At 39.0% G+C, this 27199-nt stretch overlaps 1 protein-coding gene across 5 annotated transcripts in view; it reads left to right on the forward strand.

Moving 5' to 3' along the window:
- ABR (ABR activator of RhoGEF and GTPase) overlaps window positions 1-27199 on the forward strand; it is a 235276-nt gene that overhangs the window by 31845 nt on the left and 176232 nt on the right. Inside the window, exons 1-2 of one of the 5 annotated variants that reach the window (XM_075196902.1) lie at window positions 16966-17082; window positions 17309-17463. The exons of 2 other annotated variants lie outside the window; for them this stretch is intronic. In XM_075196902.1, the coding sequence (XP_075053003.1) occupies window positions 17358-17463 (106 nt within the window). In that variant the 5' untranslated portion in view covers window positions 16966-17082; window positions 17309-17357. Of the gene's footprint in view, window positions 1-16965; window positions 17083-17308; window positions 17464-18540; window positions 18558-27199 lie in introns of those variants that run through there. 2 more of the 5 variants (XM_075196903.1, XM_075196906.1) reach the window with 2 other exon arrangements.

A 27199-nucleotide genomic window follows, 5' to 3' on the forward strand; every position in this document is an offset into this window, starting at 1 on the left:
ACATACATTGCATTGTTTACATCTGTGTGCACTTGACAGGGCTAAATAAAGTTTTTAGCCATTTTCAAGATTAAAAAATTCATGATGTAATGTATGCTTTGTATTCTAGCATCATATATAATTTGTATGTATACCTTTTAGGATAGAAGGCAGTAGAGGTTTTGTGGCTGTCCCCAGTATGATTACATTGACAGACACATCTGAAAGCCGCTGAAAAAACCCCTTATGTCTTTACTTTGTTTTTTTTTTAAATTGAGAGAAGTGTTGCTAGGTAACAAGGATACATACAATAACATACATAGTTTTGGTTTAAAAATGGAATATTTACATTAATCCTTATACATGTTCCAAGTTGCTTTTCCATACTGATTCTAATCTCAGTTTAGCCTGTTTAAGTTTATTTCACTTATCTCTCAAGTTTTGGCCTGTTACGCTGCTATCCCGAAATGCATAAATACAGTATATTGCACATTTATCTCATTGCTCAGATTAAAGCCAAGTATAGGTTAAATTCATATTTGTTCAGTCCAGGCTGTTTACGTTATGACTGTATAGAGACCTTGTGATTGTCTTGAGCTTTATGTTGGTAATGGCTTTCTATTGTTTCCTGTGTTATCTATATTTATTTAAGGCAAAGCAAACAAGCTTTTTGTAGGTTGTCACACCTTTAATTTATGTATATGGAATATGTTTACTATTGGGTTCCTGAACTGAACAAATTTTAGTTTTCACTTTTTTTTATCTTTAGTTGTTTTTCAGCATTTAATAACATACTTGCCAACTGTCCCAGAATGTCCGGGAGACTCCCGCGTTTTGCGAGAGTCTCACGGACTCCCGGGAGAGTGTGGCAATCTCCCGCATCTGGCAGAATTCTGCCCACTTCCTAGTCAAGTGGGCAGAATTAGGTCCAAAACGCAGCGATTCACCGGAAATCGCGGCGTTTGGCTCTGCCCCCTACTGTCAAATGACTTGTTTGCGTCACGGGGGCGGGGCCAAAATGATGCAAATTTTGGAGCCCCGCCCCCATCACGCCCACCTCCCCCCCGGCAAGCTCCCGGAACAAGTCTTCAGCAAGTTGGCAGCTACAGATTTTCAAAATGTTTGTCTTTCTAGTTTTGATAACTTCTACTGTACAACCAAGGGTTGGCTGGCAAATTATATATATATATATATATATATATATATATATATATATATATATATATATATATATAATGTATAATATATGTGTGTATTTGAGTTCACTGCAGGTTATAACCTTCATTGAGTGAGCCTGTTAATCGAGGTGATACGTCCTATTCTGGTAATGCCATCTTCAGATAGTGTTACCAGAATACCTGCATTGAAAATCTAATGCATTACGGTTTTAAATTTAACTCCTTAAGGGAATTAATATTTATTAATATATTGAATAATTATTATGTTGTGGGTGTCACAGTAACTCCCCAGCATTGCACCACTTCTTCCACTTTAACTGCAGTTTTTAAATCTCCCACCGCCTGGCTGATGACGGTGAATAAGCCATCACGTCGGCAGGACAGCAGATATTTTGACACCGGTGGTAGGAGCAGTGCCGGTGAGTTACAGTGGTAGCCGTATAATTAAGTAGTACCATAAAATAATAAAATAAAAAAAATATGATCTAAATAAGATTATGTTTTAAAGAAAGTTGTATGTATTTTAAATATTCTGTAGCTGACAACCCAATTTTAATAGTAAAGTAGATAAATAGAAGTGTGATATATAAAAATAACTGTACATGAACTTACCTAGATGAAGGTTAATGTAATGTTATCTCTCATTAGTTACAAGTGTGGATTCAAGCACAAGTGCCCTACTTACTGCAGCCTATTACTGCCATAAAGGCTCCTGTTGTGAGTTCTGCTTTTGTCCACAAGAGGGAGCACGGTTACCCTGCGTTGTGGAAAGCTGCTCATATTGTGCAATGTTTCACTATGCTGACTTCATTTATACCAATTTCATACTGCCGCCCCGGCAATATCCCGGGTTGTTAACCCGGGATATTGCCGGGGCACAGGGCAGTATAGATAAGAAGATTCCCGGGTCGGGCGGGTTTATACTGCACCTGCCCGACCCGGGTTTTAGAAAAAAAAAGTGTAAAAAAATGTTTTAATTAAAAAAAAAATACTTAACAAATGTTTACTTAACTTATTTTCAGCCAGCGGTGTCTCCGGTGCGTTGCCGGCTGTCAGGGGGACCTCTGGGTACTAAAATGACGTCATTTCTAGTCCATTAGAAATGACGTCATTTTAGTACCCAGAGGTCCCCCTGACAGCCGGCAACGCACCGGAGACACCGCTGGCTGAAAAATAAGTAAACATTTGTTATGTATTTTTTTGTTAATTAAAAACTTTTTTTTTTTTTTACTTTGCAATTTTTTTTAATTTTTTTTTACAGTATGAATGGTGAGACCCGGGAATTACACGGGTTGCACCATTCATACTGCAGGCGAGCGGGGTCCAACCCGGGAATTACCCCTCGCAAAATCCCGGGTCTAAGTCCCGGGATTTTAGACCTGGGATTTTGTGGTTGGACTATTCATACTGCACCAAGACCTGGGTTTTTCAGCGCGCCTCTGCAAAAACCCGGGTTTTTGGTGCAGTATTATTGGGGTATTACAGTGCTGGGGTTTTCTCCATAGACAGTAACTGAGCATTATGTGCCTCAGAGTTGGGAGTATATCCAACTGGAAAGTGCAGTTTTGCACCTTGACAAAACCCTGTTGCACTATTGGTAAAGTGCAGATTAAAGTTGGGAGATGGTTGTATCCAAGTTCAAATCTAAAACTCACTTTACAAATACATTGGCTGGTGTTTGTATGCTGCATGTATAAGCAGACAGAGTTTGCATGCAAAAATTAAAATAGCATTTTGCACCCTTTGCATCTCAACATGGTTTACAAATGTCTACCCTTTAGTTGGACTTGCTCCTAATTCTATATATGGCACTATGTCTTTTATAGAAGTTACTCAATATGGATCCCAGAGTTTGTCTTAACATATCAAAATAACATGTCTGTATATTTACTGTATTTGTGTTGACAGTGATGCATATTCCTGTGTTTTTGTCACATGCTCTATGTCAGTAATTGGCAACCTCTCATCCTTCATGGGGCTGTACAGCGGAGGTAGAGAGAGCACACGGCACTCTCTCCTCCTCCTTCCCCTCTTCCGTTATTCAGAGTGACCTCCCCACATTGTCCAGTGGTGATGATCCTGTGATTCAGAAGTCTGGCTCGGGGGCTGCAGGTGAAGGCTCAGCAGACTGATGGAGGCCCGCGGGCTGCCTGTTGCCCAACATTGCACAGGAAATACAGCTACATGTTTGTATTCCTCTAGCAGGTAGACAGATTTACCACAGAAGGAGGCATCCCTGTCATTATCCTACTCCTGCAGTCTTAAGAGTTTAATTTCATAAAGTAGCTCAACTACATTTACAATCGGGCCCTGTGTTTGTATGCTGTGCCTTCCTCTGTAAATTATTTTCTATTTAGCCATTACTTTCTATATTTGTTCACGTCTGTCATCCAACACTCCCGGAAAATTCCTTATCTATGTTTCATTCAGCAAATACCTGCGACTTCTTGACTAGTTAGGTCAAACTGGTTTTCAGTTTCACATGACAATATAATATTAACGCAGAATAGAAGCCAAAAACCGTTACAAGGATATCTTTAGGGTGTGTCATTGTATCACCAGCTATCAAAAGTTTTAATGTGAAAAATATGTTTCCTTTTGAGCTGTGTCTAGATTATGTGAATTACTCATTTATCTTCTCCATGCAGCACTTCTGATATCAAATCTTTACATGATCACTGTAAATAACTTTTATTTTTCAGTCTAATCTGACGGTTCTGTAACACAGACTTGGCAAATTAATTTTGTAAACCTACTTCAAATGGTGGCCCAGGGTGTGTGTGGCCCAGTACCAATCTCCTGAGTGCGGCATGTGATTGCCCCCTCTCCCCCCTCCTGTTTTTTGGCCAGGGGTGTAAGAGGAGCGGAGGAGCCCCAATAGAACACTTGCATGTTGCAGGCCCCAGGACTCTGGCTATAGACCTGCACTGCCAGCTTTTACTAGGTGGTTGTGCAGCTTTTAATATGTTCCTCACCACACACTGCTTATATTACTGGTGTTATCTGACAATAAACTCCATATTCCAGCAGGTGTGGTCCTGAAACCAGCATAGATTATTGCTACTGGAGTCTGCGCTGGTCTTCAGGCCACACTAACTAGCCCCCATGTGGTTTGTAAGTGTTCTGATGACTTGACCTGAGCTCTGAACATCCACCTGTAGTCCAGTTAGGTAACGTGTGTGTGTGTGTGTGTGTGTGAGATACTTGTGGTTTGTGATCCTGTCTTCTGTGTTTGGGGTGAGAGGTAATATCAGGCCGTGTGTGGCCACTTTGAGTTAATGATAACTAAAAGGAAAGAGTCTGGTTTGGTACATCTGCTTACTGCATGATTTGCTCATCTCATCGGCATGCTTGCTTGCGTTATTTCGTATTGTCAATGTGAATGACACATCTGTGTGGGTTCCACACATCTCATCTCTTCATTGTACAGTAAGACATGGAGTGATGGATGAGTCATCTGGGATTTTAGTGTCATGTAAATGGCTTCTACCCACACGGCATGGCAACTTTGCTGTGAGTGATAAAACAAAGTAGCGTTCTTATTATTTAAAGTTTTCCCCCCCATCTTTGCAAGAGTTCATATAAGCGGTCAGAATATTTATATATATCGTAGTATCAACTTTTGTCCTCACATAGTCTATTTGTCTTTTGTTTGTATCAATAAACATATGATCAGTTATGGACATGACTTGTCCATAACCTGTCTGAAGCTGTGGAATGTCCAATAATCTGATAGGTCTTGGGGAACACAAGCTGCATTATCCGGCTAATTACCCGTTATCGCTGCAGGTATTAGAGTGTGCGCAGCCAGCATACAATTACTCGCAGGAATTCCTGATGGCGGCTATGGCAGAATGAAGTCAAACATGTCAGCAGTGCAGTTCATCTCCTAGCAGCCTCACAAGGCTGTTCTGTGGCTCTTGTTTCCTTCAAAACCTTTGTTTAGGATAACACGCATGTGCAAACACACATACACACGTCTGTGGCCCAAACCTAAATAGTTGTTCCTTAAGCAACACCAACATATAAAAATATTTAAACTATTATATCCGTAGCTGGGAACTAATAACCCAGGTATGGTTGTAATAGGGATCTGTACATGCAAACAGTCATGTAGGAGTTTGGATGGATAAATCAGTTTCTAACCGTTAAAACGTTTTAAAAAAACAAACAAATATCTGTCTCATTTGACTTTCAGTTGTTTTACCTAAGTAATGTTAAAGTAGTCTTTCTATGCTTGGTCTAAACCTGCATTTGTTTCATGTAACCCAGCCATAGCACATATCGGAGAAACAATTGAATTGCATCAGTGTGTGTACAGTGGCCTAAGTCAGGGTACTTTTCATCCACTTGATTGTGGAGTATATTGAGCGTACGTGAGCGGATTGATGATGTTGCAAGTCATTGAGCTGCGATTACTTTCACTTCGCTAGAAATGTCCCTGAAACAAGGAATGATTTTCTGCCATGTGCTTTGTGTAGCGTTGAGCCCAAAGATCCCCCGTAGGAATATACTTTGATTTAAGCCCAAGAGTGTGATTTCCCCATTTTAATTAGGCATTTCATCATCTGATGAGACACCGCTTGAAATTCCCAGCTTGATTGTAGCATCTAAATATACTTTATTACATTTTCTTCCTGGGCATATAGAGTCCATGTACAGTTACAAAATGAGCGTAAACGAGAGCGTCGAATCTAAATCAGATTGTTCACCTGTAAGTGTCAGTTTATCAGTTATGAGCTCATCAGCTGGAGAGAAATAAATACACTGCATGGTTTGCGTGTACTATTAGCTCTGCTTTATTAGTTACAAGTCCATATCTATATAACAAAAATCACGTATTACAGAAAACTACGCCCCAAAAGGTTTTAACCACTCATGCTTCCTTTACACAGATGTTGCTACATTCTCTCATTTTCACACAGGAATACTCCCCAGGGGGGAGTTGGTTTATCTCCTGTTCTATATTCAAGGTCATGAGCACAGTCTCCTGCAAACAATGAATAACTCCTACAAACTAGCTGTATCTAATCTGTCTTTAAGCTATAAGAAAACAAAATGGCTATAAGGCAACAAGATGGCGTCCGCTTAGCAAAATCACATTTCTCAAGAGCTTCCTTTATTTTGTTGTGTTTGGCACAGTTGCAGTATGTGCTCTAGCTTCCAATATGACAATTGCAAGTTCTGTGGTATTGTTGTGTCGCTTTACCTATTGAGCATTTGGATATGCGACTGCAGTGGGATTCAGACTGGTCAGTAAGTGCCCACGCAGGGGTGAATATGACATGACCTGTACTGGGCCACTTAATATTTACCAATAAAATCTGACTTTGTAAATTGAGGTTTGTTGTCAATCCTGTCCCTCTGGAAACCAACCATACATGTATGGCTTTGTTGTACCCAGGTTTGTTCCATCCAGAACACAAGGTCTTCACAAACGCTATGCTGGTGTCTCAATGTGCTGTGAGTGACAGTGCTAACCACTGAGCCTCTGTACCACCCGTACTTATTGCTGAGCATGGCTGACTGGACCAGTTACGAAGATTTTTAACTCTTTGTGGTCAGAAGTATCACACATTGTGCTCAGGTCTTCTCCTGTGTGGAAGTTCTAAATGTATCTAGCACACAGGAAAGAAAGCACAGCTATTTGTGGTTATTTATTACTGCCAAGCACCGAAGGATGTGTGTGTCAAGGAACATTATAATGAAAAATGACTGAAGTTGAAAGCAGTGTTTTTATATGCTGAGTAAATTACAAATTTTTTCTTTTTTTTTAAATTATTTTAATATGCTTAAAAAGAATAAATAACCGGAGAAAACAATATATGGGAAACGCCATGGATGAGGTCTTCCCTGCTGCAATACTAGTATACCATTGTCCACCTACTTTTTTTTAATGCATTTCCCTCCTTGATTTTGCACCATGATAATCTCCGCCACTGGGTCACAGTTACTAATAGCTTGTTGGATTCCATGTTCAATTCCTCACTAGCTTCATGCAAACAGTTGAGAGCTGGTTGTCGATGCTCCTCCCCTGTCTTTGTGACAGGCCGGAAGTTCACCTGTTGCCAACACTGTCATTGAGACGGCATGTTCAGGAGTAAGGGAACAGCGGCTGAGCATACCAGAAAATGTTGTTTTGTCATGAGATGCTCCAACCAGGCACCGTTTTCACATGTGTTCAGGAGCTGTGGGGAAGTGTTGGGAGATTCATGAAGCAAAAAGATAGAAGTATGTAAAAAAAATGTCAGCGTGTTTATTTAAGATTAGGAATTTGCATGGAATAAGTCTTTCATTTCAATTTATGATAAATTGATACACAAAACAATTGAATCAATTACAAGCTCAGACAATAGTGAATTGTACACCACAATCTTCCATCATCCGTTTGACACTCTCCCCATATCACAACCCTGCTCTCTCCACTATCTCGGTTTGCAGTATCCTGCTTACCTCTATTCCAGTCCTTAGATGCATGTCACATGCAGCCGTGTCCTCACTTATCATACAAGTGGACAGGTCACTGCTTCCCACAAGATCAGCATGTTCACCATCTAGGGGGGTAAATTGGAGATGTTGCTTATAGCAACCAATCAGATTCTAGCTGTCATTTTGTAGAATGTACTAAATAAATGATGACTATAATCTGATTGGTTGCTATAGGTAACATCTCCACTTTTTCAAATCCGCAGCTTGATAAATTTACCCCCTAGTCTCTGCTTCTGTGAACATCCTGATGATCTGATTGGCTACAGGTTGGGCTTTCCCTGCCCACTACAAATATGGGGAATTCTTGGGTGACCAGGAGATAAAGATTGAAATTTCAGACCTTAAGACCACAAATGCACCCTACAACAAAATAAATAATTCTGTACAGTAATCAACAATTATGTTTTTGGTATCCTTTTGCTTAGGGCAATATTTAGACACCTCCTTAAGCACTTGAAATAAATATTGCCATAAATTAGTAATTGTGCATCCCATATTCACATGCACCTCTATTAAACACCTCCTGCTACATTATTTCTTGGAAATAACCCAGTATTGGGAAGCACGGTAGCTAATTGCCTAGTACTTCTGCCTTACAGCACTGGGGTCATGAGTTCAATTCCCGACCATGGAATTATCTGTGCGGAGTTTGTATGTTCTCCCCGTGTTTGCATGGATTTTCTCTGGTTGATTCGGTTTCCTCCCACACTCATACATACCAAAAACATACTGGTAGGTTAATTGGTTGCTAACAAATTGACTCAAGTCTGTGTGTGTGTGTGTGTATGTTAGGAAATTTAGACTGTAAGCCCCAATGGGGCAGGGACTGATATGAATGAGTTCTCTGTACAGCGCTGCAGAATCAGTGGCACTATATAAATAAATGGTGATGATGATGATTGAAAATAGAAAACGAAAAGTGTGAGGTGTGGGCAGTAAAAACCACTATGAACAGTGGGTCTGATTTATTAAGGAAAGTTAAGCAAAAGTAAGCAAGTAAGGCAAAACCATGTTGCATTTGAGGGGAGGTAAATTTAAAATGTGATGACAGATTTATGGTTGGGGTAGGGCGTGTCCATGATTAACTTTAAATTTCAGTGTAAAAATAATCTATCAAGTATTATGTGCTACATGATAAAACAGCCAGTATTTTCCTTATGTGCAAAATAATAAACTCATTTGCACCCCTTGCATTGTAACATGGTTTTGTCCAGATAACTTGAGTAAGAAAACTTACTCAGTTCTTTGTGTAACTTTCTTTAATGAATCAGGCCCAGTGCGTGATGCCACATCCATGTCACCAGTATCCGGTCTTGGTCCAGTATGAATTAGTATAGATCCTACCTGAGCAGAAGGTATTTGACCAGTAAACACCCACCCATAGTATATGATCATATCTTCTGATATGACTGTTCTCATCGGTGTACATAGTATTGGAAGCATACACTTCCAGGCATGAAGCCGTCACAGTCACACTGCAAGCTAATTCTGTAGACATTGTCACTTTCTGCCCTTGTTTGTAAGAGAGATGTGGGAGGTGAGAAATCTCTGCCCTACATATCCCTGTTCCAAACACCTCTCTGCCTGGGTGAGAGTGCAGATTACGGCTTTTAGAGAAGCGTCCTATGCCTGTATTACACAGCAGCATGTTGCTCACGGTCAGGGTTATATGATGTATATTTGTGGTTGGTGTCCCTGTTTACAGTGAAGGTCAGCATCTTCACTGGGTTTATTAGCTGTAAGCGCAATTACATGATCATGGTCCAGTGTAGCTGCTCTGACGTCAGGCAATGACACCTGTAAAAGTATCCAAACTTTAGCGCCAAATGTTAGCAATATTTATATAGCGCCACTAATTCTGCAGCTCTGTACAGAGAACTCACATCAGTCTCTGCCCCATTGGAGCTTACAGTCTAAATTCCCTAACATAGAGAGAGAGACTAAGGTCAATTTAATGGCAGCCAATTAATCTACTAGTTTGTTTTTGGAGTGTGGGAGGAAACTCACAGTACTACAAAGAGACTGCCTAAGTACATGTACACTGTATATTACAATAATGCAGGAACAGATTTTAAGCAGATTCAGGTGTTGTGAAACTACAAGTCCCAGCATACCCTTCCAGAAATAAGCTGCAATATATTGGCAGAGCATGCTGGGACTTGTAGTTACACAACACCTGGAGTGTCAGAGGTTAGCCAACACTGCTGTAGGAGAAGTGGCGGTGTAGCATACCACCGTATACACTTCTACTTCACCACTGCATATATTACATAGTGTAAGATTCAGTTGACATCCTAAACTCTCTTCCGCCTTCCACTGTTGAATAGTGCTTGTAATGTTTTTAATTAAAAACAGTTAATCCTCTGAGGGGAAAAAAATAAATGAAATGAACATTTTTTCCCTGAGTAAATTGTTGGTTTGTTCCAGAACTCCCTGCTGTCATTCTATTTAATTGGATACTAATTAAACATCATTGTTAATTTAAATGGTCTGTTTTTACTATAAAAAATACCATGCCGTTACAGTTTGAGGAACAGTGAAGACACATAAGAGATAATTTGTGTTATATATGTGTTATTTCAACTGTTATTCAAATGATTGGGAATAGTAATGTTGTACTGTAACTGTGCTCTTAGTGTTGTATATACACAGATTGTAACAGGGACATTTTGAATTCTAGCTCATCTCATTTGGACATTGGTGTAATGTTTCTATCTTTATTTCTGACTAATTTAAAGGGGCACTAACACTATTTTTGTATTCTTTGTAATTGTCTCTCAATGATCACAGATGACTACCTGATATAGATTCCATGCTTTCCCAAACTCCAACCTGAGTCACACTCACTCCTACAGTATCCAGGAGAGCGGCAATGAGTGTTCACAGCATGTTGGGGACTCCATGAACTTTGCTAGCGCGGGACGCCGGGTAAATGATTATTCGAGATGGGATATAACTTGTGATATATCATTCACTCTTCTAGCATTTGCTACAGACCTATGTAAGGCGTATATCAATTTTAAATATGGAGATCGAAGGTCAAACTTATTATTCTGTATTCTTGTATGACACATATTGAGCCTTAGTAGTCAAAAGTAGATATTAATATTGCTATATGCTGTTTATTATTATTTACTTTTATTTATTTTAAATAATATAAATATGCTGAGTTTTATGTTTAATATAATTTTAACAAAAGCAATTGATAATATACTCGGTGGATTTATTGCACAATGCCTTAGTCACATAAGAAGAATTAGGCGATGTTTACCAAGGTGAGCTAGGTGAATGAGATACACTCCTAGAAACATTTGTAAATGGCCCAAGCTCTAAAATCCTAATTACACATAAAAATATTTGGAGCTAATGCAGTTTTTGTTTCATCTGCTTATCAGAACTAATTGACTTCTAGGGAGCTTGAAGAGCCTCTCGTTACCTGATTTCACAGTACAGTCTGTATAGTGGCCATCACACATCTGTGTCTCGGAAGTGACGATCTTCCAGCTTCATCAGTTTATTTATATAAAGTGTTTATAGCTGATGTTACTGCGATTTGATTTTTTTAATGAAACGTGCAAATTATAATTCTATAATTTTTTTCGTATTCTCTGAAAGGTAGATGTATTGTTTAAATCTCCTTTATACATTCAACATACTGACCCAATCCCACTAACTTTCACGTCCTCTCTCATCTAGACAGTGTTCAGCAATTCGATGTGTAATAGAAACTGCAGAGGTAAAATACTGGTCAGGATATCACATTCTGCAACTGGATTGACCTTCTCTAACGTTGACTAAGGTTGGCTGTGCTGCATTATAAAGCGCAAAGGCAAATGTTGGGGTAACTCGTGACACACAGGCCCTTGTTCTCAGTTGCTCGGACGCTTAGAAACAGCTGTGTTACTTCTCTACTAAGAAGCAAAGTCTTTTTTGTTCTGCGGTTTTGCAAACCGGAGGCAGAACACAAAGGATCTGAAGCCAGGGAAATGTGAGATGCTCTGGGGCACAACTAATCATTAATGTTTTCACAACAGTGTTTTTGTATAAATGCTGCTTTGCTTTCAGCTTCCGGGCTCAGGACCAAGGCAGTGTGTGTTTGAGGCACGATAGAGGTACCACAGCTCTTGGGATAACCAGTTTTATGGTTAGCAACCTCTATGGCTCTCTGTAAATGAGTGTGGGAAGATGGGAGATGACCACTTTCATTATACACTGCTGAAACTCAATTCAAATGGACATTGATTAACAGCTTTGTGGTTCTTACTAGATGTATAGCATGTGAAAGCAAATTGTTAACTGTTGTGGGCAAAAATAGGCATCCAATGTATATGTCATACTTAACTGGTGGTTTGTCACATGGTTTGGTAATAGAGGACCCATGTAAAACTATTAGATGTGTTTATGTATTTATGTCAGTGGTAGCTGCCCTATTGGAAAGAGTTTTATTCTAATTTTATTATTATCAGGACTGTGTAGAATAAGATTCTAGTGCGTTTCGTATATAGTATGGAAGGCATGTCTTAGTAGAGAAGCAATTAGACTTATTAGTCATTAAGGAAAGTAAGGCAAAAAAACGAGTAAATGTTCTCCGGGACAAACCATGTATCAATGCAAGGGGTGCAAATTAATTTATTATTTTGCACATACGTTGAATACTGGCTGTATTTTCATCTAGCACACATACTTGATAGCTTTATTTTTACACTGAAATTTAAAGTTGATCTAGGACATGCCCCACCCCAACTATACATCTGTCCCCACATTTTAAATTTACCTCCCCCCTCCAATGTAACATGGTTTTGCCCAGGTGCAAAGTTTCTCCTTTGTTATGCTTTGCGCTCCTTAATGACTCAGGCCCAGAGTGACTTTAAACTCCACAATAAAGGTATATACTGTCAGCTAGACTGACCCTCTCATCTGTATAGTGTAGAATTGGTCCCGGAGAGCACACATTTAGCAGTGACTGGCCCGGCAAACTCTGTGGTAGTTTCACAGAAATATTAACTATCACTTAAACATGGAGAAAACTACTAACCACATTTGTATTGTTTACCTGTGGATTGGCTACATTAAATTCAGTCAAAACATAAATTGTTGGATTAATTTATGCTTCAGAATTAATTGCCTTTTTAAAGGGATTCTAACCTCAAAAATGTTCTTAGTATAAGTGTGCCTAGCACAGGGAATAGATATGCTAAACATAGTTTTATGTTATATCTCTATTTATTTACCTGCGCCTAGTGAATGTCCTTTCCATACCGAGCCAAACATCTAAATGACATTGTGCCCCTCTCCCAAAGAGGACATATACTTTTCCACAGGCCATGCCCCCAAGCAAGCAGATTATAGGATGATTATCCAATATAACTGAAAGAAGAGATGTGTAAAGAAATAAAAGCATTTTGAAGAAGAGAGACAGTTAGGGGCAACTGTATTGAATGATGAGCTCTGCAATCCGATCAACTAGCACCTTCATAGGAAGTCCTATAAATAAATATTTTTAGATATTAAGCTTTTAATCTTTACATACGCAAAGGCGAGAAATATATTTAGAGTCCAGAGAGACAAGTTATTCATCGACAGTGGTGGTTCCCACCACCTATAATAAGGAGTGAAAAGGAAAGTTGGAAATCCAGTACCACTGAATATATATAGGTTATGCACTCAATTGTCCAGGTGTCAATATGAGTGAGTATTATATTATAACTCTATTTCTACAAGTATGGGAGGTGCTTAAGGTGTGAGGTAATGCACAATTTATTTCACAAGACAGATACAAAAAAGTCTAAAATTAGATAAAAACACTATATAAATAAGCAAACCTATCACAATAAATGAAAATACAAACAGAATAAAAACACTGCAGATAATTAAATAAGAGATTTAAAAGTACAAAACAAAGTGAAACAGCATTATGGCTATCAAATGAAAAATACTGAGATCCAATGTCCAAGTAAATGTTACTGGCTAGAAAAGTAGAACAATATAGCAGCAATTCACATTAGAGTAAAATATCCTAATGTCTGTCAATATATATGAATGGTGATGGTTTATAACCAGTGGTTGTTCTACTGGCAGTGATGCCTATGGTAGCATTGAATGGTGACATTCACTTTAGGAGATAACAATCCATGTATGTTTGTACACGGAGTTCTAAAAGGTGGGTTAATAACATTTGGAAAATTACCATATTGCACATAATCCTACTGGTGAGAGCGCAGACCCCTCTTATTTCTAATAAAGTCCAGTACCACCTCTACATTGATGACACCCAAGTTTACTGCTCCTCCCTTGACTCATCCCCTTCTGTTCTATCTTGTATAACCATTTGTCTGCTATCTAAAAGTCAATATCTCCAAAATAGAACTTATCTTCTCTCTTCTCAGTCACCACATCGCTCAATTCTCCATCACAGATTTATATCTGTTGCATTAAAACTGAATTGGAGACATCTGGATTTATCCTTGTTGTACCATCAGTAATATCTGCAGCAATTTATATTCTTTGTATGAATAAAGGAGTAAACAAGTGGCCCTAGTACCAGTCTTTCATTGCCCAAAGAGGAGCCTCCGATCCCCTTCTGGATCCCACCAGAGATCCTAAAGATGCTGGAGAATAAGAACCCTATCTCGGGCAATGTTACTTCTTCTAGTCCATTACAAACTAAGGGTCATAGAGAGACACAAGGTAGACAACTTCTATCATCACTAAGGGCTAGATTTACTAAACTGCGGATTTGAAAAAGTGGAGATGTTGCCTATAGCAACCAATCAGATTCTAGGCAACATCTCCACTTTTTCAAACCCGCAGTTTAGTAAATATACCCCCAAGACTTTTAATAAAGGGGTCCACAAGCAGTGCACAGGACTCCTACTGACCTATGGATTCTTGTTAGGGACATACCAGACATTTGAAAAGACCCCCATAAATTTATGGAAGGGTTGGAAGCCATAATCACTTCAGACCTAGGAAAACTTAGTAGTCAAACACATAACTGTAAATAGAGCAAATGGAACTATGCAGATGACTTGGGCTAACACAGACCATGGAATGGCATTCAGGTATCCAGAGCAGGACTTTCTATCTCTGTCAATGATTCCCAAAATTCCCTTTCTTTGCAATAGCTAGGCTTGAATGACAGATAAGGCAGAAACATTTTCAATTTGACACGTGAAAGTGGTACATTTCTGTCTGCTGGCACTTAATGCAGTACTCATACTGCGTTCTATATGCAGCAGAAGAGATGGAAGGTGTCCAGACAGAATAGATGCCCTGCTCCACCAGTCCTAGGATAGAAATATAGAATACTGATCATTACATGCACCTCCTTTGGCACCCATTGCCAGAACAACATTATTTGAAGGAAGATCTATGAAACTGGGGGAGACCCCCCCGCTCCCCGCCCCCAAAAGACAGCCACTAATATATAATGTATTTAAATTTTAAATTGCCGTATTTGAATATTTAAAACTATACAAGCTTACTAAATGGTAATCTGCAGCTGAAACACTGCTAATTCAACAGCCATACCCATATTTAAGTTACAGCTAACACATTCATATCCATATTTACTTAAAGACACAGTGAATTTATATATTAAATATATAACATAGGTGGTTAACTCGTATTTTATATACTCATGCATAGCTCAAAATGTCCCGAATTAAACCAATTTATGAACTTTCCCACATAAAGCCTAGTAAATACACTTATGGCAATACTAGGCCAAAAAAATAATGTTACCGATTAAACTAGTTCTATGGGAGAGCTCATTAAGTACATAGTACGTTAATGGTCACTCAAAACTCACCTTCTCAAGCCCTGTGAATGTAATCTCTTGCGGGCAGGGTGCTCTCTACCTATTGTCCCATGTCTGTCTACTGTCTGACTCCCTCGTATTTTGCTGCACTCTGTGTGAGTCCCCATAGCATTAACCACTAAGTTGTGCTACTTATATGTATTACATCATCTATTTATGCTTTATGCAATCTGTGACGCTTTATAAATATATAATACTAATAATCCTACACAGAGGTTTTGCAAACACTCTGTTTTAAGCAAAGAAAAAGTACAAGGTTCTGTCTATGCTTGTAACGGGCACTTTTCAACGCCCTTGTGTACGACCCCAGAAATGAGAGTTTAGTCATTGGTCCACTTGTGGTTTGTTAAAGTTCTCTTCGTCCATCTGATGGTGAATGCACTATGATCGCACTTCTGAAAAGTGATCAATAGATCACCAATAACTTTGTTGTCAGTACTTATGAATCATTGATACTTATCATACTTATTGCATAAATGTTAATACTGATCACATTATTTCAACATTTATTGCAGGGCAAAACACAAGAAAGATAAGCATTTAAGTTTAACATTGTTTATTTGGCGAGTTAAAGTTGATTATCATGCATTGATTGCACTGGAACAGTGCCCCTAGTGGACAAATGTTTGGTTCAATAAATCTAAGATATGAGTGTATTATTTTTTTTTTATTATTAATTAAAAAGATTTATACAAAGCATGTATTGTTGTAGAATAATCTTGCTAATCTCTTTAATTGGAAATTGCTAAAAGCTTTACTTTTTAAAACAATGATATTAAGTGAAATTAAACCCCCACTTATTTGAATGACATAGTCTTGTGTCCACCGGAGATATTCTCCCAGCAAGTTCATCGACTTGTTGTCTGACACAGTAGCAGTTCTGTTTGCAAGACTTAACACATTTGCTCAGACGCAGTAGATCCTATTTCATTACAGCAAACACAATTGCTGGCATGGGCAGTGGTAAATTAGTTAACACACTTGTGGTTTCCAACAGCGTCCAGGATAAAAGGGCGCAATAGAGACTTTACTGATCTCACCAGCAGTATGTGTGCTAGCTCTCATTCATGAGTGTTACTGACTGCAATCTCTGCAGGCAGGTGGTCTTGCTCCCATAAGCCTTACGCTTTGCGTGGCTGCCATGGAGACCCTCTCACATGTAATGATGTCTGATCGGAGGTTTTCCCAGAGAGACAGGCAGATATCAAAGTAGAGTTTGGCCGTGGTGATTTGCAGGATCTGAAGAGAGTTGCTGCACATGTTATTGCAGACCTGGGTGGGTGAGTGACATTATTGTAGTAATGTGCACTGAGGTGAGGAGGGGACTGGAGAGAGAGTCTGTGTGATGCTGTGGTCCACAGCAGGTGCCTGGAGGGAGCACAGGCTCTGTGCCGAGGACACAGCAAATTACCATCGGCATCCAAGGGGAAAACCATCCGCCCATCTGTCAGGTTCAGGACCGAGCTTCCCTTCTACCCCCACCCTCTTCTCCCTTTGTACCTAAGGCAGCCCCCTCCCCTTCATCTGCTCTCACTCCTCACTGTAAACACATAGAGAGAACTTCAGGGACACAAAGCGGCAGCCTTCTCCCATCCTCCAGATAGAAGCTCTATTCATGTATGAGTTTGGATCTCTTAGCATCCTTCCTTCTGGAATCTAATGTGTTCTGCTTAGAATCTCTGTTATCTGCTGCTTGATGCTTCCCTCCCCCTGCCTTCCTCTCTCCTGTGTTCTTTACTGTACTCCTTCTCTCTGCAAAGCTTTGGCCTGTCCCCTGCAGTGTCTATCCTCTGCGCTTTACCTATTGCTCCCTCTCTCAGAGATGAAATGCTTACTTCCCCAGGCAGCTGTCATCCTGGCCTGACCACCTTCCCCAGGGTCACTAGTCTCTGATGAGATGCAGGTTGGGATCTGAAGGACCTCCTGAGTCACACAGTATGGAGCCCGTCAGCCACCAAGGGATGCCTCGTCTCTCCTGGATAGATACACTCTACAGCAGTAAGTGCCTTTCCACGTTGGTCGAGGCTTTGCATGTATATGTCACCTGAGACATTAATTTTTTATTTATTTGTAGAAGTGTGTGTGTGTATATGTATATGTATGTATATATATATATATATATATATATATATATATATATATATATATATATATATATATACACAATGTGTATATGTATGTATATGTGTATATATGTGTATTTATTATAGTATGTAGTTAGTATAATATATATATTCACATATTATTGTGGAAAGGATTGAACTGTGTGTCTGTTATATTCTAATACATACTTTTGCTGTAGCAGTGTAGTATTGCATTTACTGTATGTGAAAATGTGTTTGTGCATAAAAACACATTTGTTCATTGTATACATATGTGTTGCTTCTAGATCTGACTTGAGTAGTGCATATTTGCTATCCTCAAAAAGGCAAAAGTCACTTTAGGGTTGTGCTAAATTCATGGCATAGCTGGTGCCCAGAATCTGTTTGCATTGGATTGTAGTATATTTCCAACCATCTGAAATGGATTTGTTGGGTTCAGACTATTCACACCTGTGGGCAATGTGCAACCACCACAAAGCTTTAGATGCATTATTCACGGTCCGTACAAGTATCCTTGTTAAATTAGTTTAAAGGTCAGTGAGAAGACCAAATGTGAATTCACTGCATGTAAATAGCTGTAACAATCTTTGGGAGTTGTGATAAAACAGACACACCTGGATAATTCTTATGGTCATGTGATAAATATTGGGCTTTATCTGGTGTGTGTGGTATGTTTAATGCCTACATGAACCTTGTTGTTAATATATTTCATTTTCTTTTGTGGTGCTGTACGGTTGCTGATTTAGCTGTGCTCCTTTCCTACTCAAAAACGCTCCCAGCGCTATATTTCCCCTTGTGTGATCCTGTTCACATCTGGTATTCTGTACTCATTTTCTCCCAGCTGGGGCTGGCATTGCTGCTCAAATGAGTCTGGCACTGGATTGATCAGCTGTCTGCTGTCTAGATGTCACTTCCCCGCTCTTTCATTCTCTTTCTTTGATGCATGTAATATCCATCATATCCAGCAAAAATGCACATGCAGCGGAAATAGTAGGTTAATGTACACTTTCATTGCCATTCTTTGTAATCTTGCCGTGTGTGTGTGTGTGTGTGTGTATATTATCTCTCTCTCTCTCTCTCTCTCTCTCTAGATATATCTATCTCTAGATATATCTATCTCTAGATATATCTATCTCTAGATATATCTATCTCTAGATATATCTATCTCTAGATATATCTATCTCTAGATATATCTATCTCTAGATATATCTATCTCTAGATATATCTATCTCTAGATAAAGATAGATATAGATAGATATAGATATAGATAGATATAGATATAGATAGATATAGATAGATATATTTATATATATATATATATATATATATATATATATATATATATATGTATGTATGTATTTTTGTGCTGGGCATTGAACCATACGTTATTTATGTTGTCAGAGAGGGTTTGAAGCACTCTGTGATGTTTTGGCGGACTACATAATACAAGCCTGAGGGCGGGCTGCGTTGATGTCTCATAGCTTAGCTCAAATTTATGGACTGGTTGTGATTTGTTACTTATATTTGATTTCTAAATTCCTGTCTGTTATCTTAAATTGATGATGCAGAGAGGTGGATTGGAGATGGTTATATTTTGTAATTAGAGGAATGGTTGCAATTGATTTGTACCATGTCCGCTCATGAATAATGCAATTTATTGCTATGCCAGGCAACACTATAACATATTTTAAATGAACCGGTTGTATGGATATTAAACATTAATTTATTAAAAAAAAAATTGTTAATTTTTTTTTCAAATAATCAAAGAATACAACATGTGGATTCTCTAAGGTGTAAGACTGTGGAAAATGGGAAAACCAGAACAGAGTTTTATGCTGTACTGATTGTGGACTGGCGAGGGAGCCAGTTAGGTAGAAAATCTTTGCTTCTAATGCAGTATCTGAAAGCTGCAAAATTGCCATATTGTGATTTTCAATAAACATCAAACCACCTGTGAAATGGGCACAGCAGTATGTGCCCGGGTTATAGCTGTGTGTTCCTGCCACGCATCTCTAGTCATTTGGAGATCTCAGCAGTATGTGCCCGGGTTATAGCTGTGTGTTCCTGCCACGCATCTCTAGTCATTTGGAGATCTCAGCAGTATGTGGCGTTAAGCTGGTATGAGCACACATTTTATACTGTTACTGGGGATTTATGGGTTTAGAAAGCCGGGTTTGAGGGAAAGGTATATGAACTGTGTTCACGAGGTTCAGAACACAACCCTGCTGGAAGCACAATTCAGAGGTAAACCGCCAACCTAATGGTGTTAAATACTGTTATTCCATTATAAGTATCTAATGAAATACATCAAAGCAGAAACACAAAGCCATTCCATACAGGATTAAGGAATATATTATGCGCTTCATCGAGCAATGTATGACACTGCTGCAATATTGCGTATTTAGAGCCCACATTGGGGGTACGGCGTTAATTATACTACAGTGAATACGGTAATTTTAACCCTGATTTCTGTGACAGAAGGGGGACTATGTACCATGCTCCCCCGGCATTGTCTCAGAGTGGTAGCACAGTGACTGGAGAGTCCCCAAAGCAGAGACCCCTGGAGAGAGCGGGGGAATTGCTGCAAGTGGCAGCATGCTTACACTATGGGGGGGATTCAATACCCCCGGAATAACGCAGCGTTAAACGTATTAACGTTAATACGGTAAACCAGGATTTCGGAGCAGCGTGCAAAAACCAGCGTTAAAGATTACCATATTAACGGTAATTATGAACACTATTACCGTACTGCCAAAAGTAACGCGGCCAATTGAATATGCCCCTAAGTCTTAGAAGGCAAGAGTTTGTCTTCACACTATTGAAGTAGGTTTTATTATCCTGCTTCAATAGTATATCAGAAGCTTATCTATATATGTCTAGACCAGTGTTTGCTAACCTGTGACACGCCAGGTGTTGTGAAACTACAGGTCCCAGCATACCCTTCCAGCAATAAGCTGCTGTATATTGGCAAAGCATGCTGGGACTTGTAGTTTCACAAACACCTGGAGTGTCACAGGTTAGCCGACACTGGTCTAGACTTAAGGAGCTGATGCTTACAAATGGATGATTGATGCAAGTACTGAACTATTGGAGCATGGTCACGTTTGGGTGGGTACTATGGCACACATTTAGTGCTCAGACCACCGTTTTTTCCTAACCATTTTTCCCTGTAGTACTGATCAGCATGTGAAAGATAAATTGATGTGTTCCTGGCCATTTTGGAGCCACAAAATAATTTTTGACATTTGTGTCTAAAATTGCCATATTTAGCTGCCCAAATGCTTCGCTCTTTAACCTATACGTGTCAGGAATAAAATTACATTTTGCTAGTATGAAATTATTGGAAAACACGTATCATTCCCTCCCCCCCAAGCGCCCTGTCTATACTAATTGCTGATATCAATTCATTGCCATCTAATACATCACTCTGTAAAATACGAGTATTGGTTTAGCCACAGTGTGTAGATAACTTTAATTGTCCTACTTTTGCCATTTGAAGTTTTTGAAATTAGCTTTGGTCCATCAGAAGATGTTCTGGCCGCATATGTGAAATGTTTTGCATACAGAACAGGGCTGCATAATTCCACAGACCGGTAGATATGCGAGCCAGGTGGTTGTATGGCCATGGTACTCTACCAATCAGGATTCAGCTGTCTCTGTGGCTCATATGTTCTTACATGCACTGTCCAGCAGAGGTCCCCAGTCATTGTAAATACTGAAGCATTGCAATATTAGGCAAATGTTGGAGCCCCAAAGGGAAAGTACCTCAACCATGTACTAGTGTGTGCATAAAGGAGTTTTACAGCTTTTTTTCCTCCATATTTAACTCCTCTATTATACATTTAACATTTGTTGCAAAGTAGAAGCAACAAATGTAATGGTTTTTGTATTTGAAAACCTAGATGTACCTGTTTAAAGGACTGTGATTCCCCAACACTTGTATTCATGCGTGCTGTCAGTTTATCTATCCATATGAGTGGATACGGGGGGGGGGGGGGGGGGGGGCACACAGGTGCGTTTCGCTTCAAGTTTAAAGTGTGGGTTGAAAACGATAACAGCTGCATTTTGGACAAGTGTCCAAAGTGTTCAAGAGAAACATTATCTAATCGAAGTACATGATATTTCAGCAGACCCAGCCACAACAGAACATTATAAGTGCTCATTATGAATTGTAATATGTAAAATGCGCTGTGCGCAGCTGCAATAACAACACTAGAAGTACTCGGCATGAGCGCTTCTATAGCTAGAAAAGTGTCGCTTTAGAGCACCAGAGTGACACCACCTTCAGGCAGCTCCAAGTATACTATAATTACAATAATACATTGTCAGGTTTCATCTCTAGAACTAGATTAGGAAGCACAACATTTATTTTGACTGTTAAAACACACACACACACACACACACACACACACACACACACACACACACACACACACACACACACACACACACACACGATTTAGATGTAATCCCTTTAATCATGGCTTCTATACATTCACTTACCCTTCTAAAATGAGAAGCAGACAACCCAAAATTTGAACAAATACTGTGGCTGTGCTTAGGTTACCAGGATTTTATCTGTATGGTAAGAAGCTAGATTGAACAATTACTTCTTATTGTCTTGTGTGAGGGTTAATTTGTGACACAGGGGCCAATACTGCATTACTTCTGAACAAAATGTATAATACAATTTGGACTCTCGCATGGCCAAATTGTTCACTGATCCTGTTGTTTGGTGGCCATGACGAACACACCACAATCTTCATGTGTGTAGACCAGTTTGATTTTTATTATATTTTATAATCCGCATATTCCTCAGTGCTGAACACTAGGGAGACAAAGTGAACATGCATTGATAATAGAGGATCATGCTCTGTTCACTAGAGCTTGTAACCTAGAGGAATGTATAAATCGTGTACCTGCTGTATTCTTGTCTCATTACCTCTCATTAAATGCCCTACTGTTATTATGCAGCATCACACGTGAACTTTAAACAGAGCTGCTTCTCGTTAATACTGAGCTTCATCGCCTCCGTTTAGTGACCGTTCTGATCACACCTTATTCTCATTGGAGTAACCTTCATACCTTCATCATGGCCCATATAAAGGTTTTGAAAAGCGTTTGTTTCATTTTACGCTTTGTATGGTTTGTCATTCTGTCAGCCCTGTGGGCCGTGTGATTTCTAAATACAATGGAAAATGAAATAACTTTGTCAAGACAATAATGTTACTATTGTAGTGGATAATTGTCTTTCCCAATATGACTGTCTAGCTGGTGGATTGATATCATACTTTTTTTTAATACCAGTGAATATTGTATAAGCAGTAACTGCAGCTTCACCATGTTTTTATCTCTCACTTTTACTGCCTTTTGACTTGTACCAATAGGTGGTTATACCTTGGCCCATATGGTTGCCCTATATTTAATAATAAAAAAAATATTATGATAATGCACCTCTTAACGAGGTTAATTGAGTGAACGATATATGATATATTACTAGGTATGCTGTCCATGCTGAAGACCTCTAATACAATATATTTGTGGACCGTGTAAATAAAACAGATATTATAATACCTGGCAGCTAAATCATCATGAAAATATGTCACTCCGATCCAGTAACATTCTTTTGTTATTTTTGTATTCTTCTTTAGAACAGTGACATTCCAGAAACATATCGAGCTCTGTACTATGACTACATGCGATGGAGATTATTCGCTGCCAAGTGGCTAATCCTTGAATCAGCACACATTAATGCTGTAATATAGCTAATAGCTGATAATCCACAGTGTGGCTGGGATTCCCCATGAGTAAAGGATTCCCAGGCATTGTTCTACATTCATGTGTATTCTCATCACAGCTGTCCGTTTGTCATTCAGAGGAGAGTTAATAAGTTTGAGTTTGCATTGGGACCGTTCATCAGTGTCATTAAGTGCCCATTATAATGCTCTTTGTGAGGAATCGAGCATTGCAAACGCATCCTGAAATCTGCTGGAGATCTTGATGATAAAAGGCATCTATATCCAGAGATAAGCTGAGATAACAGGAAGGAGATTTCTGTTTTGTACCTCACTATAAAATAACTTTAAATATTGTATGAAATCTGCACTAAATTCCTGCATTTGTACATAAGGGACGATTGCTATGTAAATAAATCATGTTAGTATTGGATAATTGTGACATTGATTGCTGCAGTTTTCCCAGTATCTGGATAACATGATCAAGCTGCTGTTTCAGTAACCCGCCCTTTAGACTGTCACTCATAGGGGCATATTCAATTGTTAACTTTTTCCGTCACAGAAAAAGTATTACCGTAATTACGGTAATTCCTAGTCAGATTTCAGCTCGCAGCTCCCTGAAAAAATTATGTGACAGCACGGTGGCTTAGTGGTTAGCACTTCTGCCTCACAGCATTGGGGTCATGAGTTCAATTCCTAACCATGGCCTTTGTGTGGAGTTTGTATGTTCTCCCCGTGTTTGCGTGGGTTTCCTCCAGGTGCTCCGGTTTCCTCCCACACTCCCAAAACATACTAGAAGGTCAATTGGCTGCTATCAAATTAACCCTAGTCTCGCTTTTTGCTTTCATCATTTGCATGTTGTATGCTTTTACAAGTCATACTTTTGTAACCTACAGTGGATGGCTGTATGCAGGTGTGCTATACAAAGCTAGGAAGGATGACTGCAAGTTGATGCTGAATTGCTAAGTGTTTGGGCTTTGTATCTGCTGTATTTTCTGCATTTTCTGCAGAACACTAATGTTGCTAACCTCCCAATGGGCTGACCACCAACCCTCTGCCAAGTCGCCTTCTAAAGAAAAGCTATATGATTCCAGAATGGACAGACACTTTTATAAAGAAAATATATACCGAATGTTACTTTCCTTTACCAATATGCAAACAAAAAATTTGGTGTTTACCCCAAAAAATCTAACTGCCACTGTCTATATAATACATAATCTTGTCACAGAATATAGAAAGCGCCAATAGTGGTATAGAATCAAGCATAAAACTTATAAGGAGATAGTTTGTTTTTTTTTAGAATTAATTACAAATAAGATGTATTATATCTAGAGAATATGACAGGATTCTTAATAGAAGAAATTAACTCACAATATACACTTAAAAATCATTAATTTAAAACTCAATTAAAAATTAGTAATGTAATTCACATCCGCATACCATCGCACTGAGAACAAATCTGCAAAAGTGCATTGGCAAATGTTTTATATATAGGATAAACAAAGTATATTCAGTCATGCGTTAAAACAACTCCAAATGAGTATCTTAATCATACCAACCTTTGGTAAGTTAATTCCGGGAGATCCCAGGCAGGTGGGCGTGGTTGTAGGGCAGGAGGGGCGGGGCGCGGTAATTAGCATTATTTTGGCTCCGCCCCGCGACAAAATGCCGTTTTTGTCGCAGGGGCGGGGCCAAAATGACGCGATTCTCCGCGAATCGTGTCCTTTTGAGGAGCAAGATGCCATATGCGGGATATTTGCCTGCTCGAATTTCGGGATTCTCCCGGACATTTCGGGAGAGTTGGCAACTATGGTCTTAATTTTTTGCAATTCCTGTCATTTTGACAATATGTAAGAACTGCACAGCCTCCTGTATTTGTGAATATGAAGTACCCGTAGCCACTAGTCATCAATAATGAACGTATCTATATCAATCTAATAACATGTTCTCGTAAAACATTTCAGATTCAGAGAAAATAATGTCCATAACCCAAGGCGCCTTGAGATTATATAGTATCCATTAACAGGATGCGATTGTTTGGGTCTCCACATTGATATGAGTAGTAGCAGAGATATGAGGGGAGAGCTGTAGTCCCACCTTAACCTCTACCCTCCTTCTAGCCCAGAGCTTTAGGTTTTAGATAAAATTGCTCTTTAGGAACATCTCGTCCCCTGCAGGTACCTCTACAGTCTTCAGACACTATTAAAGATTCTCCAGTAGGTCATCATCTGCCTAACGGAACTCACCGTCTCCGTTTTTATTATGCAAAGATATGTGTTGCTGACGCATTTCTCAAAGATGTACTAAGGTAGTATGTGTTAGGGGATTATAAACCCTCCTTGCTCCCAGGAGTAACCAATCAAACCTTTCAAATCATTTAGAGTCTCAATTACATGGTCTAATTACACTTCCAATTAAAAATACAAGTGTTAAAACATTGCTGTGTATGCAGAAGCCAAATTCATATGATAATTAGTTCAATTCACCTATATACAGAAAACAACAAAGAGCGGTTAAAAATAAAAAGAAACACAAAAAGGGAAATTTTGCACAAATACATAATATAAATATAAACTTCAGAATTTCCAAAGTTGGTAATCTACATTATACTTATAATAGTTATTAAATCAAGTCATTCCCTTATTCTTCTTTGCCTAAAAAGGTAACTATTACTGTTTATTTCAGCCATAATCCCTCATAGGCAAACGCCCCACTGTGAAAATAGCTCTGTACTTGTGATGTGATCTCTGAAGCACGACCTGTGAAATTAATGTTTCTCTCTGCAGAATGGACTCTTCAGTCAATCTGGATCTGACATAGACGTAATGCCCTTTACAAACCCTTGTGTACACGAGGGACAAGGGCTTCCACGCAGAGGTGTCTTGTAAGATGGCTTTTAAAGGAAAACTATAATAAAGTTATGTCTTTTGCTTCAACTGAAATGAAGAAAAATTTAGTTCATTTTTGTCACTCTTGGGGGTAAATGTATTAAGTAGCGATTCTAGCAAATTGCCGATATTTAGCCGGCATAATTAAAAATGTCAAATTTTGTTTTTAACCCAATTGCTGTTTTAAATTATGCCGGCAAAGTCTCAGAATATCGTCAATTTGCTAGAATCGCTACTTAATACATTTACCCCTTGGCGTTTTGTTACTATTTTCCTCTTTACTGTGTTTTTTCTTTTTAGATTCTAAAATAGTTTCCAGGGACCCTTTGCTACTGAGTCAGGGCAGAAGCACTTCATCAATAATATTAGTCTCAGTGGACCTTGGAACACTATAGTTCCCATTATCTAATGTCATAATCAATTTAAATATAAGGTATAATTGTATTTTACCTAGTACTATTAACATATAAAGGGATTAGGACAGAATGGTAAGAATTCCATCTAGCAGAAAATGTTTGTTGTGCAGCTGGTTAACATTGAAAAGTAGGGACATTTCCTGGGAAAATATTTCAAAAGTTAAATACAGTTTGCAACTATGAAATAATTTATTATAATGTAAATTGTCCTCATTGCCGCTAACAATATGAAATAGTCTGTGTTTCCATAGTATAATATGCAGATATATACACATTGGAGGGAACTCAGTAATAGTGCACTGTTATTACGGTAGTTTCAACGCCGGCTTTCAGCTCACTGCGCTGCGAGCAGAAAGCCGGGTTAAATTAACCGTAATCACGGTAATAGAGTTATCGCGGCGCTACTGCCGGGGGAATTGAATTTTCCCCCCCTATGGGCTAGATTTACTAAGAATCAAGTTTGGTGACTGTTTTAAGCCTCCAGCGGTTTGGTTAAAATGCCATCAAAACCTCCATACAAAGCACAGGACAGTTTTAATACCTGCTTCTGATTGATTCATAGCTCAAAAATGGCTACTTTGCCGTTCAGAACA

This window comes from Mixophyes fleayi, chromosome 2 (assembly GCF_038048845.1).
Source record: "Mixophyes fleayi isolate aMixFle1 chromosome 2, aMixFle1.hap1, whole genome shotgun sequence".
In the NCBI taxonomy this organism is placed as follows: Eukaryota; Metazoa; Chordata; class Amphibia; order Anura; family Limnodynastidae; genus Mixophyes; species Mixophyes fleayi.